We start from the raw sequence: 20,552 nt of genomic DNA, 5'->3' as shown, positions 1-20,552 counted from the left end.
ATGAAGTAAGCAGAACAGTGCTTTTTTTTTTTTGGCAATATTGTCAGTGACATTATTAGTGACATTATTTGATCTGTACCTTTCAAGAAAAAAGCATAACCAAATTTACTGTCCTTGGAATAAACAGAAGTTTTCATGTCTGACTTCAGACAAGGAACAGCTTTCTGCCTGTGCTGTGCTTGGTACTGAAGGATACCATAACAGTTGGGAGGATAAAAAGATACATCTGTGGTTCACAGTCAGTATCACACAAGTGTTTGGGGCTTCATAGAATTGTGGAATGATTTGGGTTGGAAAGTATTTTAAAAGATCATCTAGTTCCCACTCCTCTGCCACGGACAGGGACACCTTCCTCTAGCCCAGGTTGCTCAGAGCTCCATCCAGCCTGGTCTGGAACTCTTCCAGGGATGGAGCAGCCACAGCTTGGTGCTCAAGTGTTTCCACCTCCAACAGTAGATTATATCAACCTAGAGCTGGTCTGTGTGAGCCTTGAAAATCTTTAAGTGTGGAGTTCCAGCATCTCTTTAAATCACCCAGGTTAGTGTTGTGCTGCACTCCTCGGGAAGAAACTGCTTGTCTTACTAAGCATCCAAGCCATGGCTTGTGTCTATTGTTTTGGGGTTTTAAACAGTTATTTTTTTCAAATATGTATGTCCTCAACTAAGGTGAAGTAATCATAGGATTGTTTCTCTAAGGAGAACATCGAAAGAGATTATTTGGAAATTTGTATGTTATGTAGAACAGAAATTTCCCTGGTGTTGGTGATTGTATGTTCTGTGGTATTTTATGTTGCTTTTGTACTATTTTCCACAAAACATGGCTTAGTACTATGTGTCAATGATGATAAAAATGTAATTTTTCTATTCTTGTCATTGAGATAAATCTAACACAATTCAACCACTCTATACTGTACATCATGTAAAATATTCAATGAATAGTTTTCTTTAGAGTTTTCGTGTGCTTTTGTAATCATATGTTCTTTATAGATGTGAACAAATTCACCTTCAAAATACCTTTATGAGGTGAAATCCTGATGCTGTGGAAGACTAATAATTTTGCAGGTCAAATTTCTGATGCTCAAAGCCAGTCTAACACTTTAGAGCACTTTATGCAGTCAGAAGAACCCTTTTATTTGGCAGAATAAGAGTTGTGAATCATGTCTAGCTGTTCAACTTAAACAGCAGATGAGTCCAAATGTAACATTGCAGGTCAAAGAACATAAATCATGGAAATGTTTTAGAGACTTTTCTCAGGATAGTGCAAGAATCCTGAGGCAGAGGAAAGCAGATACTCTCAGGTTGGTTTTTTTTCACAATGACATCCGTGTTTCTTACTCAATGGACTCCATTTTCTTGATACTCTTAATATTAATTTGCTGAACACTATCAGTAACAAAGGAGATGAGATTTACTAATACTAATTTCCTAGGATTTCCAGTGATGATTGCCTAATGTATGAATTGAACAAGAGAGAACTCCAAGAAAAAGTAGTAACAAACTCTTGGAATTCAATGCATCCTTGTAATCTTCTTGTGTGACAGACACAGAGCCTGTGCCAATGGCTGGGTGGGATCATGTGTGATTGTCTAACTTGCCTTTCTAGCCTTGCATCCTTTGTTATTTGAATGTTCAAGCTTCAGAACTGCTGAAAATCTTCAAAGCGGGTTTGAGTGGAGTCAGTTGTTTGGAACCCCATTATAGGCAGGTCCCTAGCAGAGCCAGGGACTCTATGTCCCTGCAGCACTGTCAGATGTCTGAGCTAATCTAGGCAAACAGCAGAAACACTGCACAGAGACCAGCCTTGCACTGCAGGCTCTGCGTGAATGTACTGTGCTGACAGACTGTGCAAACACTTGCTGGGTCAAGAAGCAATAATGTGTTTCACGAGGAATTAACTGTGTTTCAGATTTCAGCAATGCATAATAGGAGAGTATCTTACTGTCGTATTTCTAACTTCTAGTCAGGCCTGTTGGTGTCTGCATATGTAAAATCTGTCTCTGACTCCTGTGACTGCATTCTGGTTTTGTGAACAGATCCTTCCAAAATCTGTCCCCCATACACATTTCGTGCGCTTGGTTACCTTTTGACTCCTGTTACCCCCTCTTCAGTTTCAGTCCAGAACTTGAGCTTCACCTTCTGGCTCTATTCTCTCAGCACTTCTATGAGGTGTCACAAAATTTCCAATTAGTATTTTTGGTTCTCAGTGCCACAGTTGTCCTCAGAAACCAGGAAGAACAACTTGACAAAATCCTGCTTGATTTGAGGAAAAAGCTTTCTCAGGGATTGATCCACTTGCTGTGTGGGTGATGTGAAGAGAGCTACTGTCATGTCAGATGGAATGAGAAATAATAGATACCAAAGTCTCCCACAGGTTTTATGAAGAGAAAGGAACTGGTATTTGGGGGAAACTGTTTATACCTTGCTGCAACTGAATCTGTTTTTGCTAGAGTAGTAACTGTTCTGCCAGGCTTGCAGGTCACATCTCAAATCACTGAGATGCTAACACTTCTTCACGAGGTATTTCTAAGAACTTAACTAGCTCTAAAATAACTGTGTCAGGTGAAACTTGATAACAGGAGATGCAAGTCAGATGTGCATAGTATGATAAACCACTTGCTTTCAAAGTCGAAAGAAAATCAAAAATCTTCAAAGCACAATTCTCAACCATCAGTAATCAGCTCAGAGCTGAGTAACTGTATTTGTAAGCTAAAAATTCTAAGACTCTTAACAAATAACACAGTCAGTTCATTTTATTCCTGCTTACCAAGAAAACTTACTCTTTGGATGTCTGTGAAGTTCAGCTTGTAGAGGACAGCAAGTTATTGTGCTGGTCATCTGAGACCATAGCCTAACACAGCTGGAGGAACTTAAGATCCATATAAGCCATATTTTGTGGTGAGGAGCCTTGTGGAAGGCAAAGAGAAATGACAATCTTGGCCCCTCTTCTGATTTGCCAGTAAAATGTAAAAAAAAGTCGTTTGTGCCACATCATCAGTTGCTGTAGATGCTGTGTCATGAGTCTGTGAAGCAATTTCTTTTTGTCTTAAAATCGCTTTGAAATAATTTGCAGGATTTTTTTGGTGTTACCACTTCCTATCAAAAAAAAAGGGAGGGTAAGGCTTCAAAATGATTACAGAGGTTATTAGTTCACAGTGTGGGCTCAGCTGCAGTGATTCAGCTCTGCAAGGGATTTGTCCTCTGAGGATGAAGTTAAGAAACAGTAAAAAAATTAACCTTATCAAAACTGAGGGGAAGCTTCTGCTATAGAAAAGATCTTATAAAGATCTTCCTTACTTTTTTCGCTCTACAATCTCTATGTCCTGTTTCCTTCCTGCAAAGGAGTTGTGCTATACAGTGCTGTCACTATGGTGGTGTTAAAGTTCAGGATTCACACTAAGTTTTCAACATCTTTTTTGATAAGTTGTGTAGAAAGAGCATAAATCTTCCTCTGAAAAGGGCAAGTATTACATGAGACGGAAACTATTTTACTGAAGAAACATATTTTTCCTAGCTTTTAAGAGGAATTAAATTAAAGGCACTCTAATCTGTCTTTGCTGCTATATGATGCTTAAATAACTGATATATGCAAAAAATGGAGAAAAAGGGCTCTTTTGGTGAAGTGGACTTCATACATACACTTGTGGATTAAGTATATGGTTTTCCAAAAGCATTTAGTTATGCTTTTGGCTTGGCAAAAGAGTTACATCATTTCAAAATCTATTCACAAGGAAGAATCTGGTTTTTTAATTCTTCTTAAAAAGTGCCTTAGAGGCATCAAGTCAAAACATAACACAGTCGCAAGTTTTACTTTTTTTTGGTTTTGAGCTTCATGAAGCTGACAATTTGCTCAACCTTTTCTCCTCTACCATTGAGGACAGGCACATGATTGAGAAGATAAATTATTCTAACATTTGATATATCAAGAACAGCACCAGAAGTCATGACCAAAATAATATTGTAGGAGTTGGAACTAAAATAAAGCAGTTGTGTTTAGTATTCCCTACATAAATACAAGGGAGATGTTGAAAGAGTAAACGTCAAACTCCATGATCCTTGTTTAACAGTATCATAAACAGTCGAATAGCTCATTGTACCACTAAACCCAAGTAATACTAAACAAAAATTAATTAATTTTTGAAATAAATAGAATACATTCATAATGAGAAATGGAAAACACAAGTTTGTTATGCCTGGTTAGTAAAACGTGTTTGGCTGCTGCAAAGTGCAGAGTTTTTTAAGCACAAGACTAAGAACATGTGGCAAATTTTTGGAAGCTTCATTCTACTAACAGTTCTAAACAAAACATGCACAAAAATTAAAGCTATTTTATCTAAAGATAAAAATAAGAGTTTTAATTCCATACCTGGTATTTTTCTATTGTTTTCTACTACTGGTTTTGTCCTGAGACTCTTAAGCTATTAGGAGACCTAAAGTCTCATGGTGCATTTAAAAATCCATGGTGGCAAGGCAGGAGAGTCTGTCCTTCTGAAAAACTAGTAGAGCTCTTGATTTAAAGCATAGTTAGGTGCAGAAGATGCAGCTCTAGCCATGGGATATATTAAGACTCAGTTCCACTTTTGTTGCATGGGCTGTCTTGGAGACAAACAAGTCTGTACTTTGCCATCTTGGTCAAGTTGTGTGGTTTGATCTTTGTTTTCATTTGAGGCGTGGTAGGAATTCCGTTACAAGGAGGGTAAAGAGAGGATTAAATTTAGCATCATTTGTGTAAGACTTTTTGTTTCAGAGGCTGTGAAAATTTATTACGTTTTCAATGTGTTTTGATTTTCAGTTTTAACACATTTCATAAAGACTTACTGTTGAATTTGTGATTTTTTTTCCTCATTTTATATATGCAGTTGTGATACAAGGTGGGATGTATGGCGAGCTGAAAGTCAGAGTCGGCTTCAAGCTGATTTAGTTTCTTAAACCAAACTTGAATGGATCCTTTTGGTAAATGAAAATCTTTGGAATTTTACCATCTCCATTAACTGCATTTGACTGATGAGACTTCTTAGCTTTTTGAACTTTGTTTCTGAACTGAAGGCTTAAGAATACTGTTCTGGCATTTTATGAATTTAGGTTTGCTTAGCTTGTTGAGTATGGCCAACCTAACACATTTGAAATCCCCAAATTTTAGCCAAAATACTAATAGAATAAAGTAGAGGAGATCACCACACCAGCAGCATTGAGGTGAATGGGACCGACCCTGATAATAAGAAGGTATAAATTGCACCACTTGGCGTTTTCCTTATAGTCACTATTTTGCTATGCAAGATTCTAGGGTTTCTTTGTGTTTGTGGGGTTTTTCTTGGTGGGTCTTTTTGCCTCTCACTCCAAAACTTATAATGAGTTCATAATTATATCCATATAGCCTACAGAAAGGAGAGAAAACAAAAGGCGTGTCCTGTTTATAAAGAAATAAAGGCACTGAGATGAAGCTGAGCTAGACCTGAGGTCTGTCTTGGAAGCATGAGCTTGTTAGTATTACAAAGTTCTTCAGCAAAGGTCAGGCCTTGCTATCAGATGTCATAGAATCATAGAATTTAGGGGTTGGAATGGACCTTACAGATCATCCAGTCCCAACTCCCCTGCCCTGGGCAGGGACACCTCCCACCAGAGCAGGTTGCTCAAGGCTTCATCCAACCTGGCTTTGAACACTGCCAGGGTTGGGGCAGCCACAGCCTCCCTGGGCAACCTGTGCCAGTGTCTCACCACCGTTACAGTATAAAACTTTTTTTCTCACATCCAACCTAGACTTTCCCTCCTTCAGTTTGAACCCATTACCCCTTGTCCTATCATTGCAGTTCCTAACACAGAGTCCCTCTCCAGCTCCCTTGTAGCCCCTTCAGATACTGAAAAGTTACTATGAGGTCTCCACACAGTCTTATCTTCTCCAGGCTGAACAGCCTTTTCTTCCTGTCTGAAGAAAAGCCTCAAGCTCAACATTTTAAAATCCTCAGTTGACAACTTTGAAAGAATTCTATGCTTTAGATAAGAATTCATGATGTTGGTTTGTTACTCTGACTGATTGCATGTCTGAAAAGAGAATACACAGTCAAGTATAATGAGGAACTTTGAATGTTGTAATTTGGTTCCTCATAAAGTCTGTGGGTTTCTGAAGTAGAAAATAGCCTTAGGCACATATCATCTAGGCTGGGCTGTGCTTCAAAGTCAGATTATAGGCACAGAAGCTCCTTATATCCCAATTTCTAGGTCTTAAATGACAGTCCACAAATGCTGTCAGCAGACCACCTGTAGCCTCTATGAATCCCACATTTGATCTGCAAATGCACCTTTACCTTGTGCTTGCCATCAGCAGAAGACATTGAACATCAGGACTGTAGTGGCTGCTGGATTTATCCTGTGCCAGAACTAATCTGAAAATTCAGTGACTGAAGTGTAGAGCTCACAGCAAATCAAGATACTTATTTATTTGTTGTTACAGAGCCCCCAGCGCAGTCAGAGCCCTCCATTAATAACAGCCCTTACAGACTTTGTGTTCTTCTGCACTGCAGTGGAAAGTCATTCCAGAAGCATGTCCCTGAGTGAATGTGCATTTTTAAAGGCTGTGGACAAGGGGCCATCAAGTCATATCCTGCAGAGCTGAGACAAAACCTAATCTGTTTAAAAAAGGGAAGGGAGTCAGAACTGTGCCATGTGTGGGTCTTACTGTTGCCTCTGACCTGAACCTTGTTGTGTGGTCCCTATTTATTTCCCATTTAGTAGGTGGTATTACAAGATCAAAACTGGCAACCCACACCCTGTGCAGCCTGTTTTGTATGTGTGGCTTTGTTTTGCTAAGAGCTCCTGGGAAGAACATGTTGAGCAAATGAAAACAGCTGAGCTTATTGACCTTATACTTTGGGAATTAATATAATCCCATAAGAAATTGTTGAGTAGATTCTACTAATGAACAGAATTACACTGCACTTTTAGAGCTGAATTCACAAGAAGCATCTATACTTCTAAAACCAGTACGCTGGGAAGCCCTGATCTCACTAGATGAGTGGTTGAATGTGTGCACAGTTGGTATTGCAAAAGCCAAGTGTCAAAGCCTTCTGGCATGTTCAGGTTTGTCATGCTGAAGCTTTTTGAGTGGTAGGGTGAATGAGAGGTTTTTCACCATGACAATATCAATTTACAGTGATGGATAACTGACTTTGAAACACTGAGAGAGAAGGAGGGTTGTAACTTCTTTCTGAATGTATTGTTGTGCTAGAACCCATGCAAGACTGTAATATTGTATTGGGAGAGATTGCTTTTATAAAAAAAAAGATGAATTTTACTTGCTACAGTTCTCAGCATATAATCTTTCTACTAGCACAGTAACAGTCTTAAACAATCAATACTGGAATAATGACATTCAAAATTTGTGTAAGCAGTATTACCTGTTGTAAACAGTGTCTGGTTATTCTAAAATACACTGAACTATTGTATGAATTATAAATCTCTGCTGAGGAGTGTCACTGTTGTCAGCTGACACATTTTTAGGGATTGAATAGCTTGTTTAATAAATATGCTTTGCTTTATACTTTTTGGCTTTGCTTGTTCCAAGACAGAGGACTTTAGGCTGTATTTTCCTCTCATGTGGAGTTCTGGGGTATTGCCTGCTTAGCTGGAGATGGTGTGTCTGTGCTTACTATGCTCTATGGGGATATCTGCCTGGTTTTGCAACCTCTGCTTAGTGCTGCAGATATATTAATTTTCCTGAGGCAGCATTAGCAAGTGGACCTCGAACTTGAACAGAGCCTTTATTTTGCCTGGTTTGTGTCCAATACACAGTTATAGGGATGGTCATAGTATGTGACAGGTGTCTTGAGCTCACTAAGAAACATTGTAAAGAAAGCAAAAAGAACTAAGCGTTTTGCAATGGAGAAAAGTGAGGACAATAGCACAGCTGAATGTCTCTTCCAAAGCAGACACTTCTCATTGTTTCAAACAACTGCTGGCTTCAATGCCCTAAGCTGATAGATGCCTAAAAGAGATAATGTGAATTCTACTCTAGCTTAATAATTTATCTTAATGCTTTAGTCATTAGCTAATTCATTCATAGCTCAGGACTTTCTGTGATTTTGTTAGAAGAAGTGCCTGCAGCTTCAGCTTGCTCCCAGGTTTGTATCCAATCTGTTCCTGTGTCTCTATCCAAATCATATGTTGTTAAGCTTTTTTTTTTTTTCAGGCACTTTCAGGCAAGGATAAGGAGTAGTTGTCTGAGTTATTTGCCAAAGAATTCCTGAATGATCATGCATAGGAAAGTGTTTTGCATTAGCAGAAATTTTCCCCCTTGTACGTGATGGAAAGTGCTTCCTATTTTACTCTTTTGAGTATGTTTAAGGATAAAGGTCCTTGTTTTTTCAATGACTGTAGAATGTGTTTCTTTTCATGGTAGATGAAAATATCTATTGCTCTAGAAATGTTCAAACAATTACAACTGTCCAGCCTGCTGGTGCAGAGAGTTTTGCCAGGCAGCCTTTCAGTTCTCTGCAAGTCTGAAAACTGGACATCATCCTTACACTGATTCTTAATTTTTGTTCTCCCCTCTTTCTTATAAAGAGCAAATCTTCTCCTTTTAGCACAAGACCTTTTGCTGCTGGCATCACAGCCAGCATTGCATTTAGGGCCTGCAGGACATTTTTTCTGCATCCAGAATCTGTGACTTGGAAACTTCCCTAGAAACACCAGAAACTTCCCTAGAAACATCATTCATCTGACCCTGGAGTATTGTCTTATAAGGAAAGATATAATCTCTGCCCTTTATTTTCTTCAGTTACTCTCCATTTTGTTTGGATTTTCTTTAATGTTAGCACTGCTTTGGGAGAGACACTTGTCCATGCACCTATATTCTGCCTGACATATAAAATAAAAGTGTCTTTTGATTAATGACAGGTAAGCAAATGAAAAGTGTTTCTCTATGGTTTGAATAACTTGTGAGTCACAGCTGCTGCTTGGCAGAACAGAGAGAGGGTCTCATTTTTCTTCAGTCACTTTGTCATGAAGTCATCTGTTTCTTCTATCATTAGCTGTGCTGGCATCCCTAAAAGGCCTTGCAGCTGCATCCAGGAAGGACTTGGGCATGGTTCACACTCAAACCAGCATTCATCAGTGGCCATTTCATTAGGGAGGTGAGTTGATCTAGGCATTAGCTACAGATCTTCCAAGGTAATCAGGCAAGTGTCCTTGTTGCCTTATGTCATGCTTTGGACACCCTCTCTTGCCTTGTCCTATCACTTTTTGAAGAGTGGAGTTAATGCTTGCAGCTATTTGGAGCCAAAATACAAACGCCCATAATGCTTAATTTTTTTTTAAAAAAATCAATTAAAAAATAATCTAACTAGATCTTAATGGGGACATGAAAGCTCTGTTTTGAGTGTTTAGCTTGAAGTCTGTCAGAATTGAGCTGATAGTTTTGGCTGCCCTTAAAAATGTCAGTATTCTATATGACTGCAAGACAGCTGTCCAGAGCTGCCTTCACAGCTTTGCCAAACACTGGGCTTAGTGTAGAAACCTCTGAATGAGTGTGTGTGTTATGAAAGCAGCCCCAGAGAGGAGCATGGACAGTTGTTTAGAGCTGCTAATGAGCGAACTAGATATTTGGTTTACCCACAATGGAATGTTGGAGTGGAAAGGTACTTTTTTCAGAAAGACACAACAGTTACTTTACAAAGCAACTGTAAGTATAACAGATGTGTTTTCCATGCTCACATTTTCTCCTCTTCTCAGGTTCCTGTGCATTGTGATTTGGGGAGGGAGCTGTGAAAGTGGGAAGCATACATTAGCCTCTCTGTGCTCAGTATGGGGCACAAGAGGCAATGTGCAGCCACAATACACAGAGTTGCTGAGGCAAAGCATTCCTGGACATGACATGTTGCCTTACACGTGTGTGCTCCAATGGAACATGCTCAAGGCAAACAGCACAAAGATTTTAGTTAGTATGGTAAGAAACATTTTATGTTTTGAAATGTGTTTGTGGCTTTACCATAAATAATGATACAAAGTTTTTATAAAGAGGAACTACTTTTTTCTTCCATCTGTTAGATGGAAGCAGTAAGAAGGATATTGAAGGTTTAGATCAGACTCAGTTTCTACTTTTTTGAAACAAAAAGTTGTGGGTTTGACTTTTAGAAATTCAATCTAAATGTGCTTTATTTAGCCTTGAACAGCAATATTCATTCTTCTAGGAAGACCTGTTCGTTTATTCAGTGAGAACCAAAATACCAAGGGATGATAGTACCAAGGCATAATTTCCTACTGATTTCACCTTGTTTATGGTCTCAAGGAGAAGAGCTAGTGGTCTGTTGAACTCATACTACCTAGTTTGTGTGCAGAAAAGTTTCTTGCTATATTGTACAGGTGGATGCTAATTGGTAACTGTGATCCTGATGTGACAACAAATGAGGGATGTCTTGGCATGTTGCTTGCAAAAGTGCTTTATGTGGTCTGGCTGTGATAGTGGTAGTGTGAGGTTTGAAGTATGCTTTCTTCTGCATAGCATCACAGCAGACTTTATCTTCATATCAAGTGTGCCAGAATTACAGGCCACTCTATAGGAGCATAGTTTGTCAGGGAGAGGATAGGATCATTAGCTTACTAGCCAGCTTAGGTAGGTGTTTGCATGGAATAAAACTTCTAAGGGTACTCTGATTCTTGCAGCTCAAAATTTATCATATTATGTGAAGATTCTGCTGGTTGTTGTTACAGGACAGCATTATGCAGTTAGGGAATGTGAGGGCAAAGTATTATACTGCTGTACTGATATTTACTATTGCTGTATTTCTGAGAGTTGTCTTTCTATGTCAGTCATTTTGTAAATGGAGCTAAATAAAAGTTGTTTTTTCCCCTGTGAAATCTAGTATTATTTGGAATAATAATTTAAAGGAGGTTAACACCTAAATGGAAATTGTATGTATTAGCTTAAAATATACACTAAAAATATGCATTCCAAAAAACAAGTAAGCTTTTATGAAAGTATTAATTTCTAGCTATTAAACACTCAATTTTATCTTGAATGACTAATATCTGTGTTGCATCACTGTATTGCTACTGGAGAAGTGAGTAGGAAGTTGCTTTTATTATTCTTGCAGAATGCTAGATTATTCTGTAACTTCCTGAATTTCAGCATCTACTTGTGTTGCTACAAAAGTTGCTTCTTTGCTTTCTTCATGATAAAAAATTAGGCCCTACTAGTACTGACCCATAAGTCACATTCAGTTTGTTCCTTGTTTCAACCTGGAGAATGGAGAGACAGGAGAAGACAGAGCTGACAAAAGAATGATGTTGTGTCTGGATGTTCTTCTTGGTGGCCTAAATAGGATAGAAATATTGGTAAAATAATATCTCTTAGAAGGACAGGCCAGTTTTCTTTTCCACAGATGAGAAACAAAGGAGTTAAGGTGTTCTGTGAAGAATGTTTCTGGAAGGAAAATATTTTAATTGGTCTTTATATATAAAAAGCTCTTGGAAATAACATAGTCTGAAGAATTAAGAGGCAAGTGTATGTTTGTGTCCGTGACTTCTTCCCTCTCTGTCCCTCTGGAAATTTCACATCCTTTGGCAACCTGTCAGCCAGAGATTTTTTCCATGCTTAACAGAGAAAGTAACTCTGTAATAATTCCTGTAAATGTAATTGTGAAAAGAGCATATTAATTTCAGTGTTGCTCCTGTTGGCTCTGATAGAAATCTTTGTGTAGGTGCTGGGTAGGACATGTGCAATGAACTTGGTGTCCGAAACGCTGCACGAGGTGCAGAGGTGCTCTGTACACATGTGGCTACTCTGATGCATCCAGGCTTTTAAATTCCCACAGGGAGGTTCTGGCAAGGCTTGACTGTGTGAACTTCTCATCAAAACTGCATCCACAGTGCTGCTGTGCCAGAAATCTCATTGTCTTCAAATTTCTCCTGGCGAAGATTTTGAGACAGAAAAGAATGTTCCTGCATAGGCAACCCTGGCTCTGTGGTATTCCCACTGCAGTCACAGCAGCAGAATGGTTAAATCCAGGCTCACATTGCTCACTTGACTAGGGCTGTTCATATTTTATAAGAAAATCTGCAGCAAGTCTGTCTGTTGACAGAATGTTCTGCTGGGCCAATCTTTTATTGGCGCTCACAAGTTTTGAGAAACATCCCAACTGGGTTCAGACTATTGATTAGCTCTGCAAGTCTCTTAAATATTGTGAAATGCTTTCTGTTTGTTTTATGCTTACCACAGTCTTCCACCTCAGGTGATTCATCGAGTGTGCAGGGTAAATCCTGCATTTATCTTAGCAGATAATTTAGGCAGTGGTATGTGAAACGTGGCATCTGGAATTAGAGTCTGATTTTCATTTACTCTAGGACTTTTCCATATGTTTCCAATTAGCAGCTTTGTTCTCAAACGTCTAGTCTCCCCATAAAGGAGGGAAAAAAAGTCCCAACACAAGCCCAAGAAAAAAGATTAAATTCTAATCAGAGAAAATGGGGGAAAAATAGGCTTCAGAACACGATTTCATTATTTTATAGTTTTATTATCATGTTGCTGCTAAATTCTGATCAAAATGAAAGGAAAATATTAATGTTTCTTTTGTCTGTTGTGGTGTGCCATAGGTTTTCTGGATAAATACTGCAATATTTTAACTAGGAATTGAATGAGTATTGTACATAGTTTAATGCTGGTAATTGCTGTCTTCAAAGAGATATCAGCAATTGCTTCTTAGGACACAAGTAAATACTTCTTGAAATGCAATTAAATTTTGTAAAAATTTCTTAACGGTGAAGTTGTATCAGATTTTGTATGCATGACCTGGTTTAGGTAGCTGGAATATTTTGCCACTTTAGCAAACCAATATGAATGGTTAAAAATTTGCATATCTAAGTTTATATACTTTTTTCCTACTGGTCTGGTCTTAGGCAGGTGCAGGAATTCCTGGTGGGGATATTAATGTTAAATGGTTTGGAAGTTTCCACTATGTTTAGAACAGCCTATCTTTCTCATCTTGATTTCTTAAAGAAAGGAAGCCTTTATCTTTGTCACTTATTTCACTCAGTATCTTTTGATCCTCATTACCAATTATAACCAAATTTGACACAGGACAGAGGGAAATATTTATGTACTTGTTACCAGCTTGTGAACAATAGCAACTGGGCAGAGAGAAGTGCTCCAGAGAGGAGCTTCAGCTGAGGAAGGGACAGTTTGAAATCCTCCTGCTTTAGAGCAAGCAGCCAGATGTCAAGAGGAAACAGAGCTGTTCACTAACCCCTTGGCCTGCTCCTAGCTCTGTCACTTGGCAGCCACACAGGTGGTTTGGTGTGAGGCAGAGACCAGCTGGAAGAACCTGAGGTGTGTTAAGAGTCAAATCCATAGGAATCCAGGCTTCTGTAGCTTCTTTGTTAATGGAATAACTTAGTAACAGCAACACTGGGAATGAAGAGATTGACCTTATGCTTCTAAAAGAGCCCAGGATACTGTCAGCCTTCTTGCCACATGAACACGTTGATGCCTCATGTTCAGCTTGTCCACTAGGCCCCCAGGTCCTTTCCTGCAAAGCTGCTTTCTGGATTGTCCAGCATTTAGCAATGCATGGGGTTATTCCTAGCTAGGTACAAGTCTTTGGACTTTGCTAAACTGCGCAAATTCCTGTTGGCCCATTTCTCCAGCAGCATAACTCCAGCAGGTTGTGTATCAGTCACTCCTTCCACTTCTGTGTCGTCGGTGAACTTGCTGAGGATGATCTCCCCTGCCATCTGGGTCACCTGTGAAGATGTCGAACAGAACTGGAGCTAGTATTGGCCCATGGGGTTCCCCACTGGTTCTTGGCCTCCAACTAGAATTCACTAGCTCACTGCCCTCTGCTTCCTGCCATTCAGCCACTTTTGAGTCCACCTCATTGTCTGCTCATTCAGCCCAAACTTTCTTGTGCTTTTAGGATTTTGCTGCTCTTTGTTCTTAAGGTCATGCAGTGACAGACAAACAGCTGTGCCCTTTCTCCTTCTTGGCACTTCTGAGCATAGTGGACACTTTTAGCCAGTCTGTCCGGTATGCTGAATTCCTGCAGGTTTTATTCTGGGCAGAGGAGGAAAGACCCTATCAATACTGGAAAAAAGGAGGAAATATCAACACTACTTCACCTTCTTTAACTTGTTTAGCAGCAAGAGGAAGCACTTAGACGATCTGTGATTTTCATACACTAGTCTGTGAACAACCAATTGATTCTGAACCCCTATGCTAAGCTATGGATATATTGCTGTGAAGGAAGTAAAGAAGATTAAGGATATGAGGTGGAACTGGATTTTGTAATGGGAGATTGAAAGCTGTATGGTGTAGGTATCTTTACAAAACTATTCTTCATTAGGCATCTTGCAGAACAAACATATCAAACTGAAGTGGTTTAATGTGTCAAAACTTTACTTTTTGTTTGGCTTTTCAATATGGATATGAAAGAAATCCTGTTTTATTGAGTGTATGTTTTGATTTACAAAGTATGTGCTTACCACAGCTGATGGTGCAAGTTAAAATCATTATTAGTAGTATTTTGTATTTTTTAAACTTTCTGTATCTTAATATGTTTGCTGTTTTATGTCTACTAATGCCGCATTATTCTTTGTAGTGCTGTGTTGGAAGTGCTGCATTAACTATACTGAGGAAAGAGACAGGAGACTTGGAAAGATGAAATTATTTAATTTCTTAGTAGTTTAGTGGTATAGAGCAGGACCTAGAACTCAATCTTTAGAAGTACTTAAATAGTACTTTGTTGCTCATACAGGTCACTCTGCTTAATCAGTACTTGTGACATTTACTGGGCTATTACTGTGCTTTAACAGTCTCTGGGTTTGTTTTTTTTTAGATTGGCTTTTCTCTCTATTGGTAACCTCAGGCTGCCATCCTCTGGTGACATTCGTTAACTGTCGTGCAGGGATCGGGCAGGTTTGCAGAAGAGAGAAGCCCATTAACGGTGGGAAAGCTTAGATGGAATAAATGTTTACTTTTTTTATTAGAGGAATGTAGTTACTTGTACAAGGAATAAGTACCAAGAGAAGACTCTCAGAAGGGTTTGTATCGAATCTCTTTTTCTCCCTCTTCCCATAACATTTGTGGAGAATGTAGAGGTGGAGTTGATTCTTGACAGATTTTCTCCCTGTCTGCTGAAACTCAACTGCCCTGCTGTGTGGGGAGACCATTGAACACCAGTATTAGCATTAGTTAGCTCATGTTATTTGCATTGCTGTCTGCGTTCAGAAGCCATTGCTGAAACTGCCTAAGGTGCATTTTATATTGTAATGTTTGTGTGTCATTGTGACACCCACCTGGGTCTGTGGTAAAGTGTGCCAAAGAGACAAGGTGTGTAAGTTATGAGTTGTTATTATTACCCACAAATACTAGCTGAAAAATGGTGTCTGAAAAGAGTTGTTGAGGGTCATTGAGCATAATTTTTCTTAGAAGTGACAGACTTCCTATTAGTTTATGACTTGATATAGGAAATTACTGGTTTTCTCCAAAAATAACTCCCACAGGAGACAGTTAAAATGAACCATTTGACACTTTACTTGCAGTAATGCAAAATTGCCAATGTAGTTTAAGTCACAGATAGTTTTTTAAACTTCAAAGCTAGCTGCATGTGCCTTGAAGGTGGTACAAAGCAGTTGATAAAATCCTTTGGAGATTTTTTATTAAGTGTGAGGGTAGAGGGTGGTATCTTCAAAGTAGTGTTGAAGTTTCTGCTATGAATGTTCTATCACAGAATTGCAGAACATTCGTGGTTGTAAGGAACCCACAAGGATCATTGAGTCCAACTCCTGATCTTGCACAGGACAACCCTAAGAATCATACCCTGTGCCTGAGAACATTGTCATTTCTTGAGCTCTGTCAGGCTGGGTTCTGACACTGCCCTGGGGGAGCTGTTCCAGTGCCCAGTCACGCCCTGGGGGAAGAACCTTTTCCTAATATCTAACCTCAACCTCTCCTGACACAACTTTAGGCCATTCCCTCAAGTCCTGTCACTGGTTGCCAGAGAGCAGAGATCAGTGCTGCCTCTCAGTGCCCTTTGTGAGGAAGGTGTATACAGTGAAGTATACTCCCTTCAGCCTCCTCTTCCCCAGGCTGAACAGATCAAGTGACCTCAGCCACTCGTTCACCATCTACGTGTCCCTCCTTTGGACGCTCTGTGTAACTGTGCTGACTGGAGAGTTTCTCAGTCTGAATGTATGGCAAAGGGGAAAGACTGAGAAGGCAAGAGAGTTTTAAAGGCTTTGGAAGTACAAGATCAAGACTATCTCTACCTCTTAGGAGGTAAACTCCCTCCTCTAGCTCTTAGGCCTTTGCTACATTTTTACACAGCCTTCCCATTAAAATGGGGCTTCAACAGTGGACCTGAACTTTGGTGAAACTCTTCAAAGAGAACCTGTAAAGAATTCATAGGCTTGGAAAGCACTAGCCATGTGTTCTAGTGACTAGGATTACTCTGCTAAAGCTATGGAGCAGGGTCCAAGACTGAGGGATGCCTTTTTGACTCTGTAGTAAGATTGTTAACTAGGCTCAGACTGATCTTGAGAGACCAAAAAGCCTGGAGACCATCTTGCTTACGTGTGCCCAGCAGTTAGCTGTAGGAACACAAGCAGTTTGATCAAAGGCAAGAGACATTCTGCTTTTTTCATATGACAACCTACTCACCTGTGGGTGTTTCTTATGTTAGGGAATCTTATGTAAAATGCAGTTCTTAAGGTTTACTGAGAATATGGGTAATTGCTTCCAAGAGCTCCTGGGTAGGTTTATTAGCAGCAGGTGGGTTGAACTGTCTGGTTTGGGGATGGGGAGCCATAGGCTAACTAAAGGAAGCAGAAGCTGTTCTACATGTATGCAGACCTTAGTTCATCTTCCTAAATGCCTTAGTCTTGGCGGACGCAGCATTCCTGTTGTCCATTGCATAAACTTCAGTTAGATAAGGATTTGTTTGCTTTCTCTGTTGTGCTTCCTTTTAATCCTTACTACTAAATCAGTGTAGGTAGAATAATGTACTACATTGTTACGCTGTGAGTTTATTCTTTCAGTTAAGCCACAGAATTTGAATCAGTTTTTCTATTTACATTGTTGTTGCTGAATAGATGTAACTAGTATAGCATGAATGTTCATGAATACATTTAAACTAGTGATTCATATAAATGCAATGGTTTTTCTGTTGTGATTCTATTTTTGCTAGCATTGTACTTGCTCTTTGTGCTTTCAACTGCAGATTTGACTGAAGTCCACCTTTATCCCACTCAATCCAGGTGAAAATTGTTAACTTAGTGTTCTACAAAGTATGTAAAATTTTGGGAGTTTTCCTTCCATTTTTCCTTCTTCACCTTTAGAAGTGAATTCTTTTTGCTGTCATGTTGGTACTTGGACACTCTTTTCCTCTGAAGTCCTTTAGATCATTTTTGGCACTTGGTTAGTCTCTGGTTATCTACAAATTTTCATGCCTCATCCTTTATTTGTCTTTCCTCTGTGTTTTCAAGAGTAAACTGTACAAGCAGAGACCCTTTTGTGGAACATTAAGGGCTTCAGTTTTTTAGCTGTGACTCGATAAAAATGGGCATTTATTTCAAACCTTCACTTCCTCCTTGGTCAGTTGGTTGCTGCTGACCAAGCCTTGTCTCTGGGATGGGGTTATGAGTTATTTCCCAGCAGGTATCAATGTGCACTTGAGCTGTTACCATGAACTAGGTGCTCCTGCTTGTACAGATTTTGTGTGATGATGATTTACTCTAGGGGTAAATGACTAGTCTATGTGGTGTGTTATTCTTAATTACTCTTTTCAGTACTGATCACTGCTTTCCCCATGTGATTTGGACTCCTCAGAAACATCTTCAGAAGCCAGGAATAGAAAGATTCATGGTGATCTTCAGTTTTACTTCAGTTTTTGTGTTTTGTTTTTATTTGACCTTGAAGTGTTTTATAGAATTTCTGATTACAAAAATTATTCTTCTGTAAATGCCTGCCCTGGTTTGCTCTCCCTCCTCTCTACACATGGGTTTGGGTCTCAACAGCACCGCAGTGCTAACAAAATATGAAGTGACCAAGCAGATGAAAAAAAATCAGATATTAGGCTTGATCCTTATTGCTTAGTGTATTTAGGAAGGTGGTAAAAAAAAAAAAGACTGAGAGATTGGGAAGTGATTGATTTCTTTGTAGCATTTTCTTCTACAACTAGTCCATGCCATTTCCCCAGTGGCTTCAAATAAGGTATTGGATGTTTAACTTTATGCAGGACAGCAGTGATAAATGATCTGCAAGGTATGTAGATTTGGAAAAAGGAAGACTAGAGGAAATATCTAGAGAAGAGACAAAAAGTTGTTTGATCTGAATGTTTTGACATGTACTCTCATGTAATCAAATATACAAATGCAAGTATTCTTTAAGTTTATTTAATTTATTTCGAATCTCAATAGCAAATATACACTAAATAGATATATAAAATACCCATTTTATACAGTACTGTCAGATTGAGAGTTCTGTGTGCTGCCCTGAGTAGGGAGGTCAGGGCAGGGAGTTCCAGCTATCTGCTCATTGTGCGGCAGCCTGAAGGTACTTACACTGCTGAGGGAGTCTTAACCCGTGTGTGTCAAAGTATAACAGAGGAAAAAATACAATGAGAAACATGATTACAGTTGTTATAGATACAGGAAAATGTTTGTGCTGGCCTAAAGGGAGTTTAATAGTAATTTCTATTAAGCTTGAAGCATATGATAAATCTTGAATCCTACTTTGCAATGTTCAGACTGCATCAAATTCTATTGATAGCAAATCATTGAAAGACATTTTCCTCTTAAAGTTGCAAGAAAAAGTACCAAAAGCTTTTAAAGACTTTTTCCCTCTTCCTGATATGAAACCTGCTCTTACCTCCCTTATAGATTATAGGTATGTGTTCTAGCTTAGAAACAGTGACCTGACAATCCTGTACCTCATTGCATCTCTGCTCATTGTCAACAATGGCATAGGTTGGCCTTGAAGTCTGTCAATTTTATTTATTTTTTTTTTTGCAACTTTTCTTAAAATACTTTTTGGGAGAGGAAAATGTTTCTACTGTGGAAAAAAATCACTTCCTGTGAGTTTTAGAGTTTATGTGAAAGAAAGAATATGTTAAAACTACATGATTTAAGGAAAGAATTTAACATCTATAATAGGAAACATCAAATACAGTTTCCAGTTCCGCTTCCAAGAGTCCTTCTGTAAGATATAAAAACTTTTGTTTAAATTATTCAAATGTAGGTTGAACATTGTCAAATGCTACAGTGGATCCTACTTAGCATATTGTTTGTAATTACCTCTGAAATAGCACGTACTTTGTAAACGGTTAAATAGTGTAAATTGGCATTTTTCTGCGAATTTCAAGTATTGTAGAACTGCTTTGGACAAGTTGCTTTTGGAAATGACTAACTCGGGGATCACTTGAGGAAATTGCCAAGTTGCACACTGTTCCTGGCTAAAATGCAGCGGAAAGTAGAAGGCTGCACCTCCTGGTACTTCACAGGGTTGTTGAAGAGGCTGATGCCACTGTATAAGGCTTTCTTCTTTCTTCGGCCTGTGGGACAGAAGTCGTTCACTCCCAGTTTTGCAATGTGGTTGGAATGAAGGAAGACAACCTGCAACAGTAAGGAACAGCAACATGCAATAGTGTATAATTGGAAAAATAGTGAAACACTTGTTGGCTTATAGGGAACTGAGTTGGATGTAACTTGATAGTATCAGGAGTTAAAAATTTGTGTTAAGTCTTTTCAAAAACGTCTTCTTCCTGCCACAGTCTCTCCCACAAAGGAAAGTCATGTGGTATTTTATCAGTGTGTTCTCAGAATAACTGGACTCTGCTCTTAGGGAGCATTGTCCTAGAATGTAATTTTATGTTATTTTGTAGTAAGAATTATAATGCTGCAGTATTGTATTAATGCACGTTTTCAGGAATTTATAATTTTAGAAAGCAGTCCCTGAAACTGGGAGAGGTTTGTTGGTATGGCTGTAGGAACAGAGGAGTCTAATGCTGATGTAGCTTAAGTTAGTACATAAAAGGGCTTGAGATAGTCAAGTTTAGAACTTAAGTGAAATCATGTGCATTGACAAAACTCTGTCTGTGTATCTAATTTTGCATTATATTTTAAGTTGATGTTTAGGTTTGGTTGTTTGTATATATACACACACCTATCTATCTCAAAATATCTTTTACTTGCAAGTAAGATGCAAGGTAGAAAGCAATTAAGTTCAGAGGGAAAAGGTTTACCAAATAGTTTATTATGTGCTCTGTCACCTGTGCATTTCTGTTTCCCCAGGCTCAGTATCCTAAGGTATATGGCATCTTACAAAAGTGACATGATTTTAGTTGTCATTCCAGAATTCAGGAAATAAATGTGCTTTGAAAGCATTTTAGTGCAGAATCTATCTACATCTAAATGCAAATTTGAAAATCTTATCATTTCAGCCTCATAGATAATCTGCTTTGGATTTTACAGTGTGGGAATGGAAAAATTTCCACTCTGGGTTGCTAATATGGAAACTATAACAAATCCTTAACTATCTATCTGAAAGCATTTTCTGGGTGTAGCATGTTGGTTTCC

At 38.8% G+C, this 20,552-nt stretch overlaps 2 protein-coding genes across 2 annotated transcripts in view; one reads left to right on the top strand and one right to left on the bottom strand.

Moving 5' to 3' along the window:
- The window catches only part of CENPP (centromere protein P), a 130,408-nt gene that overhangs the window by 36,852 nt on the left and 73,004 nt on the right, over positions 1-20,552 (top strand). The gene's annotated exons all lie outside the window — the stretch shown is intronic.
- Positions 19,392-20,552, bottom strand: part of ASPN (asporin) — a 10,395-nt gene continuing 9,234 nt past the window's right edge. The window contains exon 7 of the mRNA XM_009069658.1: positions 19,392-19,589. Coding sequence (XP_009067906.1) covers positions 19,392-19,589 — 198 coding nt within the window. The remainder of the gene's footprint in view (positions 19,590-20,552) is intronic.

This window comes from Acanthisitta chloris, unplaced genomic scaffold (genome assembly GCF_000695815.1).
Source record: "Acanthisitta chloris isolate BGI_N310 unplaced genomic scaffold, ASM69581v1 scaffold13312, whole genome shotgun sequence".
Classification (NCBI taxonomy): Eukaryota; Metazoa; Chordata; class Aves; order Passeriformes; family Acanthisittidae; genus Acanthisitta; species Acanthisitta chloris.
This window is presented reverse-complemented; position numbering and strand designations above follow the sequence as displayed.